At 35.7% G+C, this 22,333-nt stretch overlaps 2 protein-coding genes across 2 annotated transcripts in view; one reads left to right on the top strand and one right to left on the bottom strand.

Annotated features, from left to right (window-relative positions):
• WWP1 (WW domain containing E3 ubiquitin protein ligase 1) overlaps positions 1-13,690 on the top strand; it is a 130,860-nt gene extending 117,170 nt beyond the window's left edge. Inside the window, exons 19-23 of the mRNA XM_007957654.2 lie at positions 1,313-1,433; positions 4,080-4,184; positions 7,085-7,181; positions 7,605-7,677; positions 13,591-13,690. Coding sequence (XP_007955845.1) covers positions 1,313-1,433; positions 4,080-4,184; positions 7,085-7,181; positions 7,605-7,677; positions 13,591-13,690 — 496 coding nt within the window. The remainder of the gene's footprint in view (positions 1-1,312; positions 1,434-4,079; positions 4,185-7,084; positions 7,182-7,604; positions 7,678-13,590) is intronic.
• Positions 13,691-20,471: 6,781 nt separating this feature from the next.
• Positions 20,472-22,333, bottom strand: part of RMDN1 (regulator of microtubule dynamics 1) — a 49,833-nt gene continuing 47,971 nt past the window's right edge. The window contains exons 8-10 of the mRNA XM_007957657.2: positions 22,066-22,096; positions 20,958-21,091; positions 20,472-20,522 (exon numbers count right to left, since the gene is read on the bottom strand). Coding sequence (XP_007955848.1) covers positions 20,472-20,522; positions 20,958-21,091; positions 22,066-22,096 — 216 coding nt within the window. The remainder of the gene's footprint in view (positions 20,523-20,957; positions 21,092-22,065; positions 22,097-22,333) is intronic.

The following is a 22,333-nucleotide window of genomic DNA, read 5'->3' as shown; positions in this document are numbered from 1 at the left end:
GTCTTTTCATAAGGATGTATATCATGAGTTTATTGATTAATACTTTGAAGATGTATGAATATATAGAAATTTATCATTCATATACATATATATATATATATATATATATACACACACACACACACACACACACATATATATAGGAGCTCTGGTAGCATAGTGCCTAAGCTAAGCTCCTTGGAAGGAAGATGGGGCAATCTACTTCCTTAGTGATACTGCCTTGGAAACCCAAGGAAGGGTTGCTATGAGTCGGTCCGACTCGACACACAACACAACAACAACAAATATATATATATGACTAGGGAGCTCTGGTAGTGTAGGGCCTAAGGCACTTGACTGCTAACCAGAAGGCTGGCCGTTCAAACCCACCAGCAACTCCTCATAGGGAAGGTTGGGCAATCTACTTCCATAGTAATACCACCTCAGAAACCCAAGGAGGGGTTGCTATGAGTCGGGGCCAACTCGATGGCACATAACAACAACAACAATACATACATGACTAAGGTAGCGCTCTCTAGGACAGAAGAAGAGATATTACAAATGGAGGATACATGGATAAATTAGCTTTTTGGTTGCCTACTAGTATCTGTGACTTCAAGTAGTGTGTGCTGTGCTCTACATCCTCTAGATCTGTCTCTTGGTGAAGCTCCTCATAAAGGTTTTGTGTCTAACAGATTTTATTCCTTTTTCTCCTTCTTTATCTCGTCTACAGCTGCTTCCTCTGTCTCCTCCAAATGTTCTTCCGAGGAGATGCAGATGATCTGTTCTGGTTAGGAATTCTTCACGTTCTCTAGTACACCAGCATGTAAAGGACCATTTCTCTACCTTTAAGCCTTCTCAGATGGAGGCACCATAAACCTTTGCAATCACATGTCTCAGACATATTGCATGATTGAGGCAATCTTTGACTTTCCTGGTGTGAAGGCTGTAAATCAGAATCCTTCAGGCTTCCTTGGAAAACTTTAATGGAGAGTGAGCCTACTAAATGACTGTAGGCATTTCCTTCCTGTTTCAGCACTTGATGCTTAGAGTTATTTGTCTAGTGAGGAACAGGCAGTAATTAGTGCCAACATTTGGCTGTCTCACCAACGAGTGAAGACCCCTATTTCTTTTGAACAGCATTTTTTAATAGCTGCTGATTTCACATGTAGAATAATGTGGTAACATTTAAATTAACATACATACATTCCACATACACGTTTGTGTAGGTATCGTACATTTAGAACAAGAAGAGAATTGATAGTAGAACTCTAGTATTTCTAAGCCTTCACAGTACAAATTACCTATTTCAAAATACCTTCTTTATTTTCAGGCTAATGACAGAGTGGCGTTTTTCTCGAGGAGTACAAGAACAGACCAAAGCTTTCCTGGATGGTTTTAATGAAGTTGTTCCCCTTCAATGGCTGCAGTACTTTGATGAAAAAGAATTGGAGGTTAGGCTGTTTCCTTATGCTATTGTACAGAACGTTAGGGGTGCTTTTTAAGAAGACTGTCTGCATATTATATTATGTGGTACATTCTTGAATCCTCATTCATTCATATGTTTAGGGGATATTAAAATCCTAGCATTGGGCACAAGTCTTAATCAATTAAGTTCTCTGAATTGTGATATGTGCACAAAATCATCAATCCATGCCATTAAGGTTAGATTCGTTAAGAGTAATCAGAACCTTATTAAGGTGTGATTCTGGGAGCTTTCTGAAATCTCAATTTAGTAGTCAGTTGTCTCTAAGATTCAGCATACATTAGAACATGGGCATTGCATTGGCATAGTCCTTGGCATTTCTTCTCGGCCCCCTTTAGGTGTAATATTTTTACTTTTTCCATCTAGGGTCCACTATTAAGAAGCTTGGTTCATTCATGTAATCAAATGTATATATAAAAAATAACATTTTAAGTTTTATACAGTAATATTCCTATATAGAAATAAGCCTTCTAACACCTCTTACTGAAAAGAACTTCAAACCTGACCAACATGTAGAGTCTCCCCAAACCTAGTTAGTATTTCTTTACCACCTTGCTTACATAATTAGCAAAAATGCATTAGAAAAATAGTATAGCAGTATATTGAATGTTTTCCCTTGGAGATTGGAAATAAGGCAAAGGTGTCCATTCTCACCACTTCTTTATATATGGTATTGCACTAAGGCAGGAAAAAAAGCATAAACAAAATAATAAGCATAAAAGATTGAGAAAAGTAAGACTGTCTTTATTCTTGGATGACAACATGACCATCAACTTATAAAATTCTAAGGAATCTACCAAAAAATTACTAGAAATAATAGTTTAATAGGGTTACAGGGTACAAGATCAGAAATAAAAAATCCGTTGTATTTCTATTCTATATACAAGTAACAAATACTTAAAAATGAAAATTTTACATTTCATTTACTAAAGCTTCAAAAAAACAAATTTAACAAAAGGCATTTAAGACCTCTATACTAAAAACATTGCTCAGAAAATTTAAAGAAGAGCTGAACATATAGATATACCATGTTCTAGATTGGAACACTTAATTTTGTTCAAGGTAGCAATTTTCTCTGAATAGGTTAAACACAATCCCAGTAAACATCCCAGCAGGATTTTTTGTAGAAATTGACAAGCTGATTTTAAAATTTAAGAAAACCAAAGGATCTACAATAGCCAATTTTGAAAAAGGACAGACTTGAAGGATTTTTAAACTATTTGATTTCAAGACTTATTACAAAGCCATCGAGATGGTATGGTATTTGTGCAAAATAAACAAGTAGATCAGTGAAATAGAGATTCCAGAAATAGACTGACACATATACTTTTGACTGATTTCCCACAGAAGTGCTAAGCTATTTCCATGGAGAGAGCTGAAGTCTTTTCAATAAATGGTGCTGGATATCCTTATGGAGGAAAATGAACCTTGATCCCTATCTTTCACCTTAAACAAAGATTATTGTGCAGTGAATCATAAACCTAAATGTGAAAGCTAAAAAGGAAACTTAGGAGAAAAACTTGGAGGCACAAATTTCTTAGGAAAAATGTAAAAAGCAATAATCATGAAAGAAAAAAAAAGGGAAATTGGATTTCATCAAAACCAAAAACTTCTACTCTTCAACTTAAGTAAATGAAAAAGCAGCCTGAATATAGACTGGGAGAAATTATGGTATCCAGAATATGTAAAAATCTCTTGTAACTCAGAATAAAAAAAGAAAAAATATTTTAAATGTGCAAAGATTTGAACAGACCCTGCATAAAAGAAAATATACAGATAGATGGCAGGTCAGCATATGAGACGATACTCAACAGCATTAGTCATTGGGAAAGTGCCAATTAAAATTAACTGAGATAATGCCTTTGTGATAGATAGTATTGGTAGCTTCTTGTAATGTTAAATATGCATCTACCTTGTGACCTTGTAACAGTTCACTTAGATTTTTACCCAAGAGAAATGAGAATGCATGTCCACAGGATTCATCCTGAAAATAGGCTGGGGGGGGGGGTGGATAGAAAAGTGTGTGTGTGCACATGGATAGATACACAGATGCATGCATGTACATACATGTATGTACCATATACATGTATATTTGGGTGTACATGTACATGACATTCTCAAAATTACACATCTAACATAGGGTGGAAGAAAGCAAATTAGTGATCTCATAGAGCCAAGAAGAAGCTGGTAGTTGACTACAAAGGGGCATGATAGAAACAGTCATGTCTTGATGTGATGGTGGCATGTATATACAGCTATCAAAACTCATCTAACTATACACTTGAAACGTGCATTTTATTGTTTGTAAATTGTTGCTTAAAATTGATTTATGATTTATAGTTAAGGGTATGCTTTTCGGTACAGCTAATTTTTACTTTGAAGAATATAGTTACTTTAAATGTTGCTTTTGGTTTGAGTTATTGAATACAAGATAAAATACAAATGCTAAATTGCCACAGATGTTGAATTTGGCGACTATGTCCATTGTTTGTAGTACACATAGCTAATCATATAATTATGCTATGTACATAGCTGTGTATTAGAGAATTTCAATCATAAAATTACTCTGTTCATCAAATCTTTATTGTGGCCTAATAGTTGGCTCATTTCCCAGGTTATGTTGTGTGGCATGCAGGAGGTTGACTTGGCAGATTGGCAAAGAAATACTGTTTATCGACATTATACAAGAAACAGCAAGCAAATCATTTGGTTTTGGCAGGTATTTGCTTTTATCTTTTTAAAACAAAGTGTTTAAGGAGAATGTGCTCTAATTAAATAGTAGTTTAAAAAAATAGTTCATTTCTTAAATTGAGACTGCTTTTAGTCATGGTTAGTCTTCCAATTCAAAATCAGAAGTGAATAGCCTGAACACTTGTATTCCACTGTACTCTCCATACTTTTTTAGATTGTCTTCCTAAATGAAAAAATGAATGGCAGAATCTTTAAGTAATAGTTTAGGCATAGTATTTTTGCTAGTGGTATCAAAGTATTCTATAAATTCTATTTAACTCTAGAAGTAAAAGAGGAAGCCTGGAGATATATGTTTTTAATGAGAACCTAAATGCAGGTAATTGATTTTTCTGAAGGTGGTAATGTGCTAGAGAATTCGAATAGGAGATAATGTCTAAGAATGATATATGTGTTTCTATTGATTTCATTTTGACTGAAATGGTAAGAAAGCATTTGTTCCATACTAATCTTGAATTACACTTTATTTTAATAGATTTGTTTTGTTTGTTTGCTTTCTTGAGAATTTAAAATCTCTAAGCCAAGAATATATTTCACATAAATATTCTCCTACTAATTGAGATTCATTTCCCCAACTTAGTGACTGAACTTTTGGTTTCCTTCTGCTTAACTGCTTTAATTTTCAGGTAGAAAACAAGCCTGGGTTTTGTATTACTACAGAAAGTGTTTGCAGTAGTTGTGTCTTTTCATAAGGATGTATATCATGAGTTTATTGATTAATACTTTGAAGATGTATGAATATATAGAAATTTATCATTCATATACATATATATATGTATATATCTGTACTCACTCATATACCCCATGTGTAGAATGATGCATACCTGAGTATTTATTGCAATATTTTTTAATATATCAACAGATACTTGACCATCAGGAGGCGTCTCGGTGAATAAATGATAGTATATCTATTCTATACCTTGTGGTCATTCTTTTGCTTTCCTCCATTTAAAAAAATTTTTAATGCAGTTTTTAATAAAAATAGTAGAGAAGAATACATTCCAAAACAATATTAAGGAGAGAAAGGAAAGTGCTAAACAGTATTTATAATATGATGCCATTTGGTTGAAAATAAAATACATATTCTTTATATGATAGTGTGTGCTACTTAATGAATATACCACCTCTGAAAGACAAAAAAAAAACAAAACCTGACAACAGTTCAGGGGGAGCTGAGTGATTGGAGGCAAAGGTGGGAAAGCTGATTTTCACGCTGTACCCTTTTATTACATTTTTAATTCCATTCTGGGTATATTTATTACCTATTATAAAAAATAAATAGTAAATAAATAATCAGAAAGGTAGGAATAGATCCATTTTCAACTCTGAAACGTGAATTGCATTGCATACAGTATTTCTGCAGATGTTTATAATCTCTCCCCATTTAGGCTCTTTACTCACTCCATTGCTCATTTGTGTTCCCTTTCTTTTTATACATTGTATTTATATAACTAAGGACCTTTGGTTTAAGAGTTACTTAAATCCAAATGAATGGTTGTGTTTTCTGAATTGGTTCATTTTAAAAGGAAGAGTGATGAGGTTTATGGCCAACCTAGTAATCTCTATTCCTGTGTCTTAATAAAATATGTGCCTTTTGTCTGCATCAAAATATTTTGGATCGTGTTTAGCATAATGTTTTATTGCTACCCTTATCTAAAGTTTATTCCGTCTTTTAAAAAGATAGATTTCTGCTCTCAGATTCCTCCTTGAGTTTCTTACCTTCTAAAATACTCAGACCTGGCCATCTCTCAAATTGTAAGATGTATAATACTTAACAATTCAAATTAGTATTTCACCACTGTATCCACCTGTTTATGTTCTTCTTTGAAAAGAATTAGTCAATGAATTAGATATTTTTAGAGGAATGTGTCCTTGGGGTTTTCAAATACTAGTAGGGAAGTACACAAAGAATTGAGAGATGGGATTAGAAGAAAATACCACAAAATAGGAAAGTATATGTTAGTTTTTGGTAGCTTTAAAGGGGTAATTGGTTCAGGGCAGGATAACAGTGGTTTAGAGCTCATGAAGTTCAAATCCTAGTTCTGTCACTTATTAGTAGTTCGAGGACAAATTATTTAACCTCTGGTGGCATAGTGCTTAAGGCATTTGGCTGTTAACCAGAAGGCTGGCGGTTCAAACCCACCAGCCACTCGTCAGAAGGAAGGTTGGGCAGTGTACTTCCGTAGTGATACTGCCTCAGAAACCCAAGGAGGGGTCACTATGAGTCAAATCTGACTCAACAGCAGTGAGCTTGTTTTTTTTGTTTTTAAGCCTCCATTTCCTTGTGTGAACAGTGGAGATAATGCTAATAGTGCCCATCTTACAGAATTGTTGTTGTTGTTACATGCCATCGAGTCAGCCCAACCTCTCCTTGGGTTTCCGAGGCTGTATTCACTACAGAAGTAGATTGCCCCACCTTCCTTCCAAGGAGTGTTGTAAGGACTACATACATGAAAAGCATATGGCACAGTGCACAGCAACAGATCTCAATAGGTGATAGCTGTTACATACAACCCAACAACATCTATGCTGGCTCCACCTTTTAATGGTGTGACTTTAGGCAAGTGACTTAATCTTTCTAAGCCTCCCAGTCCTTTCTGTAAGAGGGATGATTTAATAATAATAATGGCCAACTTCTAGTATTGCTGTGAGGGTCAATTGAAGTAAGAATCATAGTGTACTTAACACAAGGAGGATTTCCTAGCCTTAATAAATGATAAATACTGTGACCACTGTTTATCACATATCTTTTGAACCACTTTCAAGTTGAATATTACTGTTTTTTAATTTTCTTCAAGTGGCTACTACTTTTATTATTGAAGATATTTAGTATGTATTTGATATTAAAGTAAGTTTGATTTTGTTAAACAGTTTGTGAAAGAGACAGACAATGAAGTAAGAATGCGACTTTTGCAGTTTGTCACTGGAACCTGCCGTTTACCTCTAGGAGGATTTGCTGAGCTCATGGGTAAATGCAGTTTCCCTATAGTTTCAGTAGGTAATTTTGTAATAATAGTGGCCTTTTGATTTATGATACACTTGAGCCTAAGGATTAATTTTCTGTGATCTGTGTAGGGCATTTACTAGAAGAAGGACAAATGAATGGTTAATGTTAAGTGCATTTGTAAAACACAAATAAAATTCTCCTAACATAGTCTGGTTGGCCATTGCTTGGCTTCCCGGGATGGTTGGGAAAGGAGTAAGAATCTATTGAATTATTTGTCCACTGCTTTAATTTTTGTTGCTGGCTCTCTGCAGCAATCTAGGCAGAAGCAGCTTACATTTAGTTTGTTCTGTATCATTTATATGACTACATAACATGTTATTTAACTAGTCGTCAAACTAAAAGAGTTTAAAGACAAATAAATGTTGACTTTTTTCCCTGGTTTAGGAAGTAATGGGCCTCAAAAATTTTGCATTGAAAAAGTTGGCAAAGACACCTGGTTACCAAGAAGCCACACATGGTAAGTTCACAAATTCTAAATAGGAAGGTGCAAGGCAAGACAATTGTTTGTTTTCTTTAATGCATATGATTCAGTATAACTAGTTACTCATTAAAGTAGTCAGCATTCCCTTTTGAAGGCAGACTAATTAATGCTGCATTCTATAGCTTAATTATTTTAATATAAAGTAAGATGGAAGGTGCTCATGCTCCGTCATCAGGACACAAATGATAAAGAAGTAAACACAACTATTTGTAAATTCTAGGAAGTCCTTCCAAGAAATAAAAAGGGTGCTATGACAGAGAACCTGCTCTAGATTGGGTGGTCAGAGAGACTTCTCCAAAGGGGTAATGCTTAAGCTGTTAAATTGCATGCTGTGAGAAAAAATGGGAGAAGACTGTTCTTTGTGTAGGATTATTTCCAATCCTGAAGTGGGAAATAGTTTCTCAAGGAAGTTGACTAGTATGACAAACTGTGTGACTCGGGAGAGGACATGAAAAGAAGTTGAAAATGTAGGCAGGGGCTAAATTATGTGGAAATAATAAGGAATTTGTATTTTATTTTAAGGGTAAGTAGTAGAACCCCTGGAGAGTTTTAAATAGCAAGTAATAAGATCCAAGAAAAATCACTGTGGCAGCAGGGAGAAGGAATTGGATGAAAAAGTGAATGCAAGGAGATTAGTTGCAGAGCTGTTACAGTAAGGCAGGCAAAAGATGATGATGCCCTAGAGGTCAGCGGCTCTTGGGTGTTGACCTTTGTTTTGCACTTAAGATGCAGGAGCAATGGTGGGTAAAACTATGGGCATCTTGGCACAGATGAAGGTAGTAACGCAAACTGTTGTTTCTATATTCCTTACCTCCATGTACTTGCAGCTGAAAATGAAAAAAGCCAGATTCATTGAAGATTATTCTTTATGAAGTAGTAAAAATAATCAGTTTTATTCAGTCTCAGTGCTGGGCAGATGCTCTTTTAAATTTGGTGTGTGGCAACATGAGAAGTCTATAAAACATTCCTGCACACCAGAGAATGATGGTGGTCTGGAGGGAAGGCTCTTGGGCAGTTGATTGAGTTGAAAAATGAACTAGAATTTTCATGAAACACCACTTTTTCTTGAAAGAGTAACTGACAAACTTTGATAATATCTGACAGACATTCTCTTGAAAACTAATGAAGTAAGCCTGTCACTTCAAGGAAAAAAAACTGACACTATTTATTGGCAATGATAAAAGTTGAGCTTTCAAGTGAAAATTATGTACTGCTGTGACCTTGGCACTTCTCAAGACTTTGTCTGATGAGATTTTTTTTCCCTGTTATGTAATTCAGTATGTCAAAATTTGGATAATCTTTATAACTTGGTGAACCAATATTTCCAAATTACCAATACACAGTGAAGTGTTACAGGATCATGCATGCGTAAAAAAAAAGAACCATTCAAAGTACAAGATAGAGCAATGGATTTTAATGTTAAAAAAAAGTTCTTTGATACGATTCAGAATCCATATTGTAAGTAACCTTGTCAAATGTAGTACATTATTAAAGAATAATACCCATAGTTATCTCAAGAGATGATTAGACTTTTTCCGTTTTCTAGCTATGTATATATGTGGGCTAGATTTTTATATACTTAAAGCAAAACAATATAATACAACAGATTGGATGAAGAAGTAGCTATGATGAATCCAGGTGTCTTCTGTTAAGCCAAACATTAATGAAATTTGTAAAAATAGAAATTAAGGCCATTATTTTCATTATTTATTTAGTCATTTTTAAAAATAAAAGTGAGTTATGCTTTTTATTTCAAAATGAAGTAATACTTTTTATTATCTCTGTTTTAATTTTTAACATAGAAAATATCAGTAGCTATAACCCACATAAAAAAACTATTCATCTGGAAACCAAAAATTTTAAGAAAGAGACTAAAGTGATGGATCCAGTAGAGGGAGAGAGATGGTAGTGCGCAGAAGAAGGTTAATAACCAAAGGAGGGAATTCCTGAATTGGTTATGGAAGTGGCTTTTGTTAGAAATGAAAATATTTCCTTTGTTTTAACAGGAGACAAGGAGAAGTAGGGTATAAACTATACATAGATTTTAGATTCTTATGAAGGGAAAATAGAGTTATCTGCTGATTTCTATAAGATGAAGTCACTGTCTAAGTTATAAAAGGAAAAAATTTGGGGAGAAAGAAAGAATGGAAGAATTGTCAGATTAGGCAAGAATTTATGAGAGAAACATGACTAACTAAGAATGCTGGACAGTATTGGATTGGCCAGTTGGATTTAGTAGTTCATTTAAAGTAACACCAGCCCACCTCGTTGTATGATAATCTTCCCCAGCTGTTAGGATGCAAGGAACAAGATGCTAGAAGGCTGAATTCATTCAGGGTTTGAGTTTTGCCTAGTAAATTTAAAAGGGGAGAGAGTCACATAGGACTTAAAGTATTTGCAAAGTAGCAATTATAATGAGAGGCCATGATGTCTAAAGTAATTATAATGATGGACTGTGAATAAAGAAAGAAGTGAGTACAGGAAGAGACTAAGATAGGATGGTTAGAAAGCAGTGGTTTAATAAGCTGGCATTTTAATTGAAGTCAGCTGGAAAGACAGATGGTCAGAGAACAGAATATTTAAGTTAGAAATCCCCTTTACTGGTGGTGACAAGGTTCAAGGTATGAACCTAGGGTCAATAACTGAAGAAAAGTAGGGGAACAGGTCACTGAAGAGGAAAAGGACAAGGACCTGGGAGGCCATGGAGTTGCATGCCATGTACGTGAATGAGAGGACAGTGAACCAGGAACCAACAATGAAGGACCATGACCAAGAGATCAATAAACCAAAAAACCAAACTCACTGCCTTTGAGTTGGCTCTGACTCATAACAACCCCTTCTGGGTTTCCGAGGCAGTATCACTACGGAAGTAGGTCGCCCAACCTTCCTTCCGAGGAGTTTTGGGGGGTTTGTACCATGAGCCTTCTGGTTAGCAGTCAAATGTCTTAGGCACTATGCCACCAGAGCTCCTAAGAGACCATTAAAAGATAGCAAAAAGTTCAGAGAGAAGGCTGCAGAGCTGGATGGTCTGTGCCTCAGAGAGCATTTGATGATTGAATGCAGATGAAAGTGTGTTTCAGTCTAGCCAGATTTCAGCTAGGACAAGAGGGAGGAGTTGTTAAGACTGTTGTCAACTGTAATCATAAAATCGAAGTTTGAAAGAACAGATTGGAAAGATTTGAGATGAAAGATATATGTAGGGATGTAATTCAGATCAGAGGAAATACAGCTCAGTACTGGGATGAGTGTTTAGGTGACAATGGATGGTCCAGACAGACTTGCATTTTTAGCAATGACTAAAGGCACTTGACTGCTAATCAGAAGGCTGGAGGTTCAAACCCACCAGTCACTCCTCGGAAGGAAGATGGGGCAATCTACTTCCATAGTGATACTGCCTTGGAAACCCAAGGAGGGATCGCTATGAGTCGGGTCCGACTTGACGGCACATAACAACACCACCACCACAAAGTAAGCTGTGATAGAGTCTAAGGGAACTGGCCTTGATGATTCTCAGAAGAAGGAAGGGCACCAGGTCCTACAGCCGTCATTTCCACTGCTTTGCTTTCAGGGCAGAGGTTCCGGGCTTTACAGAATGGTGTAATGAGCTGCTGGGTACTCTCCCTTCAGGCTACATGGGAAAGGTCTTGGTCAGTCTCTTTCTGTTTCATGGTTAGGAAACTTGTTGTTATGTGCCCTCGAGTTGGGCCTGACTCATAGCGACCACTCCTTGGGTTTCCAAGGCAGTATCGCTACGGAAGTAGATTGCCCAACCTTCCGTCCAAGGAGTGGCTGGTGGGTCTGAACCGCCAGCCGTCTGGTTAGCTGTCAAGTGTCTTAGGCACTACGCTACCAGAGCTCCTGGTTAGGAAACTATAAGTAGCAAATTTGATTCTGTGTACGTGCACATACACAGATCAGACTCAAAAAGCAGGACCTAAAACTTTAAGCTTTAAAGTGTACAATATTTTTATATTCACATAGTAGGTACTCACAAAATGAATGGATTTTAGTATCTCTGCCTTACAAATTGCAGAAAACATGATTAGTGTCTTAAAACAGAGCCCCATTGGATGTATTCAGGTACTCTACTTTCTTATTCAGTTCACCCCAACCTTTACTAAGGATCTGCTGTATGGAAAGCAGAGAAATCAAATCAGTGTTGTGAGAATAAAGAATGGTGCTGCCTTCATGGATTTTAGAATGTAATGAGAGAAGTGAGGTAATCATAATACAAAGTAAAGAAGGTGCTATGATAGAAATAAATAGAGCTTATAGATGAAGGGCGATTATTAAGTCTATGTAAGAAGCTCAAGGAGAAACTTTTGGAGGAAGTAGTACCATTTGAACTAATCCTTGGTGGTTTTCCTAGGCAGAAAAGGATATTCCAGACTGTGTGAGAAACACAGGCATGGTCAGAGAAACAGAAAAGGTGTAGTGGAATTGAAGAATATTAAATCAGTTGATGGGAGCTGTACTAAAGAGTGCACATGGGCTTTCATTCTTTCTTTCCCCCTTCTAGCAATTTGAAGGCAGCAAAGGTTTTTGAGGATAGGTTACAGGTGAGGTAAAAGAAAAAAATGGAGGCAAGGCGAGTAGGCAGGAAATTCTTAGGATGGTTCAGATAAGAGACAAGGAAGTATTTACACAAGCAGTGACAAAGAGAGAAAATATAGGAGATGTGGTAGATAGAATGACAGAGTGTGTCAAAGGCCCCATACATGTAAAAGATGTAAGGGAACTAGAAAATGACTAGTTGTCTTAGTATAGGACTACTGAATAGTGAGATTTTTTTTTTCCCCAGACACATGAGTTTAAAATAAAAAAAGGGGAAGACAATAAGTGGTCTGCCTTAATTGCTGCCATTAATATATCTACTTCTTTTAAAATAAGGAGAAAATAAAATGGTCTGAGAAGGGCACCATTTTAATTGGGTGCCTTGTTTCATTAGGTACTTAATTCTCAGGGTTCTTCTTAGGATCAGAGTTTACAGACTCTTACATTGGAGTGGAGGCAGGGGCAGATAGGAAGTGATGCGAGTGCTGAGAGGAAACCTGGATAATCAACAGAAAAGTTCAGATGAGAAAATGAAGGTACACAAAGGTTCTGACTTGCTCAGAACTATTTAATGAGCCTCTAAGAAAGTGGGGATCAGACATGAATCCTCATTCAGCTACTCAATGCTGTGTCTCACAAAATGAAATGTTACTTTACCTTGTAAAGTGAAAAACAATACATTGCTATTTTAAGTATTTGCAATATTTTATTTCTAATCAGTTAACCTCAGAAGGGAATTCTTTTGAGGTCCAGTAGGACTGTAAAAGTAATGTTTTAGGAGAGGTTTATACATATCATACTATTTGAAAAGACAAAAGTACATTTTGTTTATTGACTTTCTCCACCCCAGAATATATATAAGTTCCATAAGCACAGGGACTTTAATTTTTCATCACTGTATCAACAGCTACTGGAGCAATACCTGGTATATAGTAGGTGTTCTGTAAATAATTGATGAATGAGTGAAGGAATGGGACATTTTCACCTGAGAAAAGTTAAAAGGATTCATGATACAATGTAAGCAGAAATAGTATAAAAAAGAAAATGAATGGTTGTTTTAAATTCCAAAGTTTTTATCCAAATTGTTACTTGTAATCCATTTTATGTATAGATCTTAAATTTGAATAGACTGCTATCAAAAATTAGGATATATTATATTAGTTTAGTAATATAGTAAATTGTCTGTTAGAATACTGCTGGCAAAATTTTACATAGATAGCATGATTCCCCTATCCATTTAGTTTTTCAAATGTGCTTTTAAAATACTGTTTTAGAAATATTTTCAGAGCTGGTTTTATTGAAAACATATCTGATTTTGTTTTTGTTTTTGTTCAGTTTTAATCGCTTGGATCTACCACCATATAAGAGTTATGAACAACTAAAGGAAAAGCTTCTTTTTGCAATAGAAGAGACAGAGGGATTTGGACAAGAATGAGTGTGGCTTCTTGTCTTGGAGGAGCTCTTGCATTTAAATACCCCGGCCAAGAAAAATTGCACAGATAGTGTATATAAGCTGTTCATTCTGTACAGTGAATTTTTTGAACCTCTCAAAGCATAAGTGTTTTCCGTTCTTCCACAGAAATATGCAAAACAGTTCATCCTTTTCTACTTTATTTATTGTTTCCTTGAAGTGACTAACCAGGAAAAAAATCATCCTTAAATTTTGAAACAAGCAAGACTTTATTAAGAAATAATAAGTATATATCTGTATAAGCATATGATAGTGGCTCTAGTTTTATAGAGCTCCAAGTGTATAAAACATGACAGCCATTCATTCAAAAAATCTGGATTTACTTTACCTTGTTTCTATTATCCAGGGGAAAAAGTGCAAATCGCTCCATATTGTTCTCCCTTATGGAACATCTTCTTAGGGTGTTTAGTTGCATGGCTGTTCAGGAAGATACTAAGGGCTCAGGCCAAATCTTACTTTGAGTATATTAAGAAATGCTGCTGGCTTCTCTGAAGACAGGTACTTGAACCTGTCCATTTCTTTTAAATAAATACAGTAGTTAAAGTTTCCCTCTTTGCTACATCAGTAATACAAGGTAATAAATGAAACCATAACTTACATAAAAGTCATATATTAGAACCACTTAGTTTATTGTAGAGATTGGAAATAATTCATTGAGCAGCATAGAGATTTGTTTACATGTGACTTTGGGATGCTAGGTATTTGTGGAATTTAAAAGAATCAGGCACTTCTGTACTCTTGTTTTTATATCTGTGTTCTTCAAATTGAACTCATAATAAACTGATGCAGTTTGATACTGAGGAATACGTAAAAGGAAATGCGAACTTTGCTGCTTCTATTTGTGTTGAAAGTTTGTTGTATAAAATCAGATGGATTGAAGAGTCATATAAGCATCTGAACACTCAAATGAGACTAGCAATTTTCTATTAGTGTTCAGTATTTCCATTCCTCTTAAATTCACAAAAATTCTATGTATCTGAATTAAAAAAGCATATAAAAAATCTTGTGGTCCTTTCCCCCCTTTTCACATAGACCAAATTATTTTTGTCCTAAATAAAAAGTAATACTTTTTAATTGTTTTTCATTATTATAAGGCATTTGCTAAACTTTAAAATGTGTAACAAAATCTGATGTGAATGATACTAATGCTACTTTTAGCAAACTGGGCTTCTTTATTAATACAAAAATTTCCATTTCCATTTGTATCATGCTTTCAATATACACTGTAAATTTCATTAAATTAATTTTTTTTATAACCATGGAATTGACTTCATAGAATGTAAGTGATACCTGTAACATAATTCACTGCTTAAGTGCATATGGAAAATACTAGTATACAATTTAATTCCTTAAACACATTTTTGTTTTGCCAAAATCTTATTTTTCTACATAATAACTTACATTGTGTTCTGCATTTTTATTCATAATTCATAGAAAAGAGAAAATAAAAGCAGTGATCCACTTGGTTGAGTAGACTCCCAAATTCTATTACTCTTTGGTTATTGTCAAGCCTAAAGAATTAAAAAAAAAAAAATTGTATGTGACAAGTTATGTGATAGAGGGTGACCAAATCATCAAACAAAAGGAAAACTGCTTAAGTTACACTGTAGCAGAGTTAAGCTTTAGATAAAAAGTAACCACTGCTTTGTGAATTTTGCTTTGACAACAGTATCAGTCAGTGAAGGTATGTGAGATCACCTAGTAATTTTGAAAGAAGACAGGTAGAAGGAGGCTTTAAATAGGAGTTCAGGGTTCCTCCCTGCCCCCCCCCCCCAATAAGAAATTAACATACATCCTGGTGCATATACAAAGACCAAACCAGCTTTCTGGAGGTTACCTTGGAGAACTTATCAGAGCCTTTGGTATCTATCAGTCATACCAAATTATGGGTATGCAGTCAAAACCACCTTACTTACTCACTGGCAGTCTGAGAAACTGGAGAAGTGTGGCCCACTTCTCACTTGTTCACTTCCCTTCCTGGTTCTGTGCTGGCTTAACCACAAAGAAATTAGAAGTGCAAGGCTCACTGTGCCTGAACACAGTTCATGAAGAAATAGGCAAGAGAAGGAGGTTCAGATGGGTCAGGTCGCTATCTCATTGCAGTAACTTTCCACATCACCACCAGTAAACTGAGTCTAGTGGGGGGATCAGAGGTATAAACCAATTTCATCAATAATATCAGTTGTCAAGTTATCCAGGGAAACAAACTACAAGTGTTTTCTTTCGTACTCTCTCTCACCTCGGCAGTTGAGGGTGAAAGGTCTCACAAAATCTTTTCCTCTGCTGACTTCTGTTAACCAGCTAGCTCTTCTTACCATGAAAACTAGACACAGTGGTATCAACTATATTGCCAGGCAACTTTGCTTCTGTTGAAAATTACTCCTGATTGGTAGGTTGCATCTAGATTAGGAAAACTTTTGATAGGAAGCCATAGCTTTGGGCTTCCCTGAATGTGGAACCTCTTATAACTGGATGCTCTTATGAGGACCCTCAACTGCCACCTGGGAAGATGATCGTTCCTGGAGAGCTATGTGGACTGTCTGCTACACAGACTGCTGCAAAGCCTCCTTGAAAGGACATTTGGCCTGACTACCCTGCGGGTTACTTATGGTTCCTGTCCTGTATCTTTCTTAGTAAAACTGGTCCATGTGTACAAATGCAATGCAACAATTGCCGTGGTGTCCGACTCACAGTGACCCCTCCTTGGGTTTCCAAGGCAGCATTACTACGGAAGTAGATTGCCCAACCTTCCTTCCGGGGAGTGGCTGATGGATTTGAACCACCAGCCTTCTGATTAGCTGTCAAATGCCTTAGGCACTACGCTACCAGAGGTAATCTTGGCTCTGAGCAGTTAACTGAATCTAAGATGATCTCCTGGTAGGTGTCACAGAAGTGAAACAGCAATCTTGTTGAAATACACAGATGAGAGAATAAAGGTTCTCTTATGATGCCATTTTTCTAATGTATTGAACTTAAAAGTCAAGCTTGAGGTCAACAGGGATTTGGCTCTGCTCCTCAGGAGGAAAGCCCATACCGTATCAGGAGTCTTTACCCTTCTAAGGCACCTTTGTACCTCGTGTCAGGAGCTCTGGTGGCAGAGTTTAAAGCATTCAGGTGCTAGCCAAAAGTTCAGGAGCTTGAACCCACTAGTTGCTCTGTGGGAGAAAGATAAGGCAGCCTGCTTCTATAAAGATTTCCAGCCTTGGAAGCCCTAAGGGATAGTTCTGCTCTGCCCTATAGTGTTGCTGAGTCAGAATAGATGGCAGCAGGTTTGGTTTGGGGGATATATCTAATGTAGCCTCTTTGACCAAAAGACACAGTTCATTGTCACACAAAGCAGTGAAACTGACCAAACAAGACAAGACATCCATTAACTCCAAAGTCCTTCTGCTGAAAGAAAAAGGAAAAAAAAGATAATACCCAGGGCCAGGCATACAATCCGAAAGAGTTTATAATGAAATAAAATACCCCCAAAATAATGTAGTATCAATAACAAAAATAAATCCAAAGGTGACATCTAAATTCCAAAATTTCTCCACCCAATCTCAACTGAGAATTCAATCAGATAATAGTATTCTTTCAGCATTTAGTTACTCATGTTAAATCCTTTGTATAAATCCTTCTAATCCTCACATTTCCCTGAAGCTGGTGTTTTCTGTTTTTTAATGATGTGCATTTTATCAATTGAGGCTGTGAGAAATTACTTATACGAAGTCCACTGCTAGGCTACAACCTATGATTAGGAGAGACTTCTGCCATTAAGAAGTTAAGAGTTTTGAGGTTCTCATAGGATAAGTGCCACTTACCAAATTCCAATTTCTTTTCACATCCCCAAAAGAATACCTACCCACAAGGGTATGTGATAAAGTAAACATCTCAAACTAACAGCTCACACAACAGGTAGGGACTATACAAACAGGAGGGTTCATTCCTAGCAGCGGTGGGCCTCACCCTGTGTAAGGAAATGCCAAGCACCAGTGGGAGACCTGGTGAATCAGGTTCCTGAGAAGTGACTTGGAAAACACAGAATCAGGACCTGGGGGAGGGCACTTCATCTTGAAGGGGAGAGATCCATTGATAGATAAAGGGGAAAAAAAAAAGAACTCTACAAAAAACCCAGTAATCACAGTACTGGGCATTTATTCCAGAAGAGAAAATTAACATACTCTGATTCCATTTATAACAGTCTCAAAAGGACAAAATTATAAAGATGGAGAAAAGGTTAATGGTTGCCAGGGGTTAGAAATAAGAGATGGTGGAAGGTTGACTAGGTGTGATTGATTATAAAGGGGTAGCACAAGAGATCTTTGTCATGGTGGGACAGTTCTTTACCTGGTGTTGGTTCCCAAATCCAAACATTGGTAACACTGCACACAACTACTGATGAGTAGAAAAAATACATAGTGAAATCTGAGCAAGGTCTGTGGACTATACCAAGGTCTGTTTCCTTCTTTGATACTATACTACAGTTATGTAAGACTTTACAATATGGAAAAACTGGGGGAAGGGTACACAAAACTCCTGTACTATTTACTCTTTTGCAGTTTCTTGTAAATCTACATTTCAAAGTTTAAAAAAAAAAAATTAAGTCTACAAGGTATCAGAAAACTTCCCCTGCATAACAGACTTTATTTTGAAAGAAACCTCATTTCACAAGACAGCTTATAAGAAGGTATTCTTAAAGCAAACCCTTTACCTCCTTCTATTTGATTATTTGCTATTATTGGTGACTCAACACACATACACAAATCATATCCTCTGAAAAGAACACGCAAAGTCCCTCTTAAAAGGAAAGCTGAAAATTAGAAAATTCCCAATGAAAAGTCTGGAAAAAAAAAAAGAGTAAAAACAACATGTTAATTTGAACTATGTGTAAATAAGCAATTGCAGATATACAAAATCCAAATTAGAAATCAAAACCTCAGAATTGGGTTAGTACGTGAAGATGTGAAATCGCTACTGACTGAAATCAGGAAAAAATACAGAATACAGTGTGTACAGAAAAATACAACTAAAATTACAGTAAGAGACACACAAGAAATGAAAAGACACAAAATGAAACTGAAAGAGGTTAGAAGAATTAACAAAGGCTGATAAATACAAAAGGCAAAGAAGACCCAATTTATTTATAATTGGAGTCCCTGAAAATAAGGTTGAACCAAACTAGTATTTAAAACTATTTCAGTTCTCAAAATGTGGTCAATTAGGCAAAACTGGAATGACACAATCAATAAGGCAAATGAACTGATCTCCAAAGAGTCAATTACCATGAGGAAATAAAAAGCTAAGGAATCAGTTCTAGATTAGTTACAAATAACATGCAATGTATGCTCTATGAGTGGATTCTAGTTTTTTAAAAAGTATGAAAGATATTTTGAGACATCTGAGGATTTGAGTTTGGCTGCGTATTAGATGACAATTGTTAATTTTCTCAGCTGTGTTCACAGATTTGTATTTAGGAGGATGTCCTTATTCTGAGAAGATGTATGCTGAAATATCTAGGGGTGAAATTTCATCATGTCTGTAATTTCAAAGGTTCAGAAATATATATATGATCAAAGGTTCAGAAATATATATATGAATACATACACATAAACTAATAAAATATATAATATATAAATAAAAGATTTAAAAAATTGTTCAAACTGAGTGGTGGGTATAAAGAGATCACTTTTCCTTTTTGCTTGAAAATGTACATGATAAACAAGCAGCATATACCCACACAGTTGGATTGTAACACTGCAATTCCCAAATTCTTTGGGGGAACATCCACCAACATACACACTCTCAACTAAATGGTATTTGATATACATCCACACCTCACTTGCTGATATGGTTAGGTGCCAAACATAAGCTCGCTGTGTGGTAATTGGCATAATGCCAAAATGAGGATGACATTATTACATAACAATGAAATTACATCATTACATAATTGCCAAACCACTTGCAGTCACAGTCAGCGTTATTCTCACCTTGGCATTAATTACTACCAAACCATTAAAGCACAAAATAGATAGCACATTGATTGTCATAAATATGAAATGTTAGGTAACAACAAATAGTAAGTGAGGGGTAGGTATACTCTTGTGTTTACAAAACTTAAAATTTTGCAGTAGTGGCACTCCAGGCACAAGAAAGTAGCACTGTCCCACCTATCTAAAACACTTTAATTTCCATTTAGGATGTTGAGTTTTATGTTTCTATCAATCCACTGTGAGAATACTCCACGTTTGTAAAAGGAAACAACTCCATTTTCAGTACTCTCCTGACTTGACTTCTTTCCTTAGCAGATTGGCTCCAAGATGATTTTCTTTATACCAAGAACCCTCAACATCTTAACCTAACTTTCACTGTACCTCATCTGTAAGATCTCAACTTAGAATAAATCCAATGTGAAAATGCACTCCCTGCTTCCACCAAGCTTTCTTTTCTTGACCTCCCATAATAATGTGATAAGGCCTCCTGAGAAATTTCATACCACTTTATATTGCTGGTTTATCTCCCAGATGGAAAATAATATGCCTCTGAATCATGGCGATTATTTCTCATTCTTACGGCAACTCTTTCTTTGACCTTGTCATTTGTGAAGAGACACAGAATTATGTGTTTAATCTCTTAAATGGATACAACATTAAAAAAAGAAAAAAAGATAACAGCCACAGAACAGATATGGTTAATGTATTTATAATCTGACAAAAAGGTAATGTTTTTTAGATGTTCATGTTCTGTCTTCCCTGGAAAGTTCTCAATTCTTGTCACTGACACTTGTAAGCAATTGAGCCGCTTCAGTCTGTATCTAAAATGGAAAAGTACATGTTATAAATAAGCAGTACAGCACACAGGTAAACTTGTGAAATTTTTCATAAAATGGAGTGTGGTTTCTAAAAGTTTCTAGGATAGTACAGTGAGCAAATGAGACTCTCTCTCTCAGCCACTTTGGTATACATCCCTTTCGTTTTGTTTTAGAGATCTTAATTTATCATATGTCAAACAGGAATAATTCCATATTACAGCAAGTAATTCAAAACATCTCTTTGGTGATAGTAACTACACATTTCCTGCAGAGAAATTAGTATAAATATTAATGAATTCATTTGAAACGAATGCTTTTTTCTTTTCCTAGCTATCATGTATTCAGACAATCATGTTTTTCAAGACGTTTTTAATTCATTTTCATTGAACAGTGCCTCGATGGAAGCCCATCTGCCTTACTTCATTAGAGCTGTTTTACCTGTTTATCTTCCTCTGTGTGTGCTGGATAGTCCCTGGCTTTCAGCAGCCAGAAAGCAGCAAGTTTTTTGTTTTGTAGTTTCAAATATGTCTTCCCTAAAAGTAGCAAGTTTTTACTGTAGAAGTTTGGATCCACTGTACATAAGAAAGAAAATTTATCTCAAATGAAATGTTGCTTTTATTTTTAGTGGTTTTATTGTTTTGGCCTGAATTCTAATAATAAATTTTATGTCAAGTGATTAAGCTACTGTAGTTTTTTCTGTTCAAATAACCATATCTCAAATATTTGTAAAGTATGAGTTACCACTTATTGAGTGCCTGTTTATGCTAGGCATTGTGTTATGCACATTTCTACTTTTCACAGCAACTTTATAAAATAGGTATTATCTCTATTTTATAGATGACAAACTCAGACTCCGGATAGAATGTAAGCTCTGTACACTGATTTTCATCTCTTTTGTTCCCTCGTATATTCCAAGTGCCTAGAACAGTGCCTAGGACATAACATGCACTCAGTATATAATTAATGAATGAATAAAATCATGATGACCAACCATATTTCTTCCATACATTTGATCAACATTGGAATATACTTGACAGCTGTAGGTGGGGTAATTAATTAGCTGCATAATCTTGAATTAGACAGTTAATCTGCCTAAACCTCATCTCAAACAATCCATTGCCAAATGAATCTGAACTCACAGCAACCCTATGGGACACAGTAGAACTTCCCCCATAGGGTTAACCAAGGCTATAATCTTGATAGAAGCAAACTGCCACCTCTTTCCCCCACTGAGAGGCTCCTAAGTTTGAACTGCTGCCCTTTTTGTTAGCAGCCGAGCACTTTAACCACTGTGTCACTAGAACTTCAAGAAGGAAGGCTGAATTATATAAAATAAAGGGCCATTCCAGAATTGCAGCTCTAAATCCAGAAGTAGCATATTTCTTACTCAGGTGGTTGTCACTGGACAAAAATTTTAAAAATTGTTTTATAATATCCACTGCAAAAAAGTACATCAGAGTAAATAACTTGTTTTATGTCTGTCTTATATAATAATCAGCATGCATCGAATTTTAACTAGATTAATAGGTGATACCAAAAATGTTACCTTGTTCCGCCCTGTGAAAGTAGCTTAGAGCCTGTTAAAATACAAAGAGACCAAACATAAGGAAAAGGATTAAAACATACAACATAAAGCAGTAAAAGCATTTCCTCAAAAAATCTCTCTATTCTTGATTGGGACCTTCTAAAAATTAAATGTTTATGTGCTTCCAAAGACTTCTACAAAAGAGTCAAAAGAGAACCTACAGATTGGGAAAAAATATTTGGTAATAACATATCTGACAAGGGACTTATCTCTAGAATTTATAGAACAC

Source organism: Orycteropus afer, unplaced genomic scaffold (assembly GCF_000298275.1).
Source record: "Orycteropus afer afer isolate SDZICR_OR568_19922 unplaced genomic scaffold, OryAfe1.0 scaffold00769, whole genome shotgun sequence".
NCBI lineage: Eukaryota > Metazoa > Chordata > Mammalia > Tubulidentata > Orycteropodidae > Orycteropus > Orycteropus afer.
This window is presented reverse-complemented; position numbering and strand designations above follow the sequence as displayed.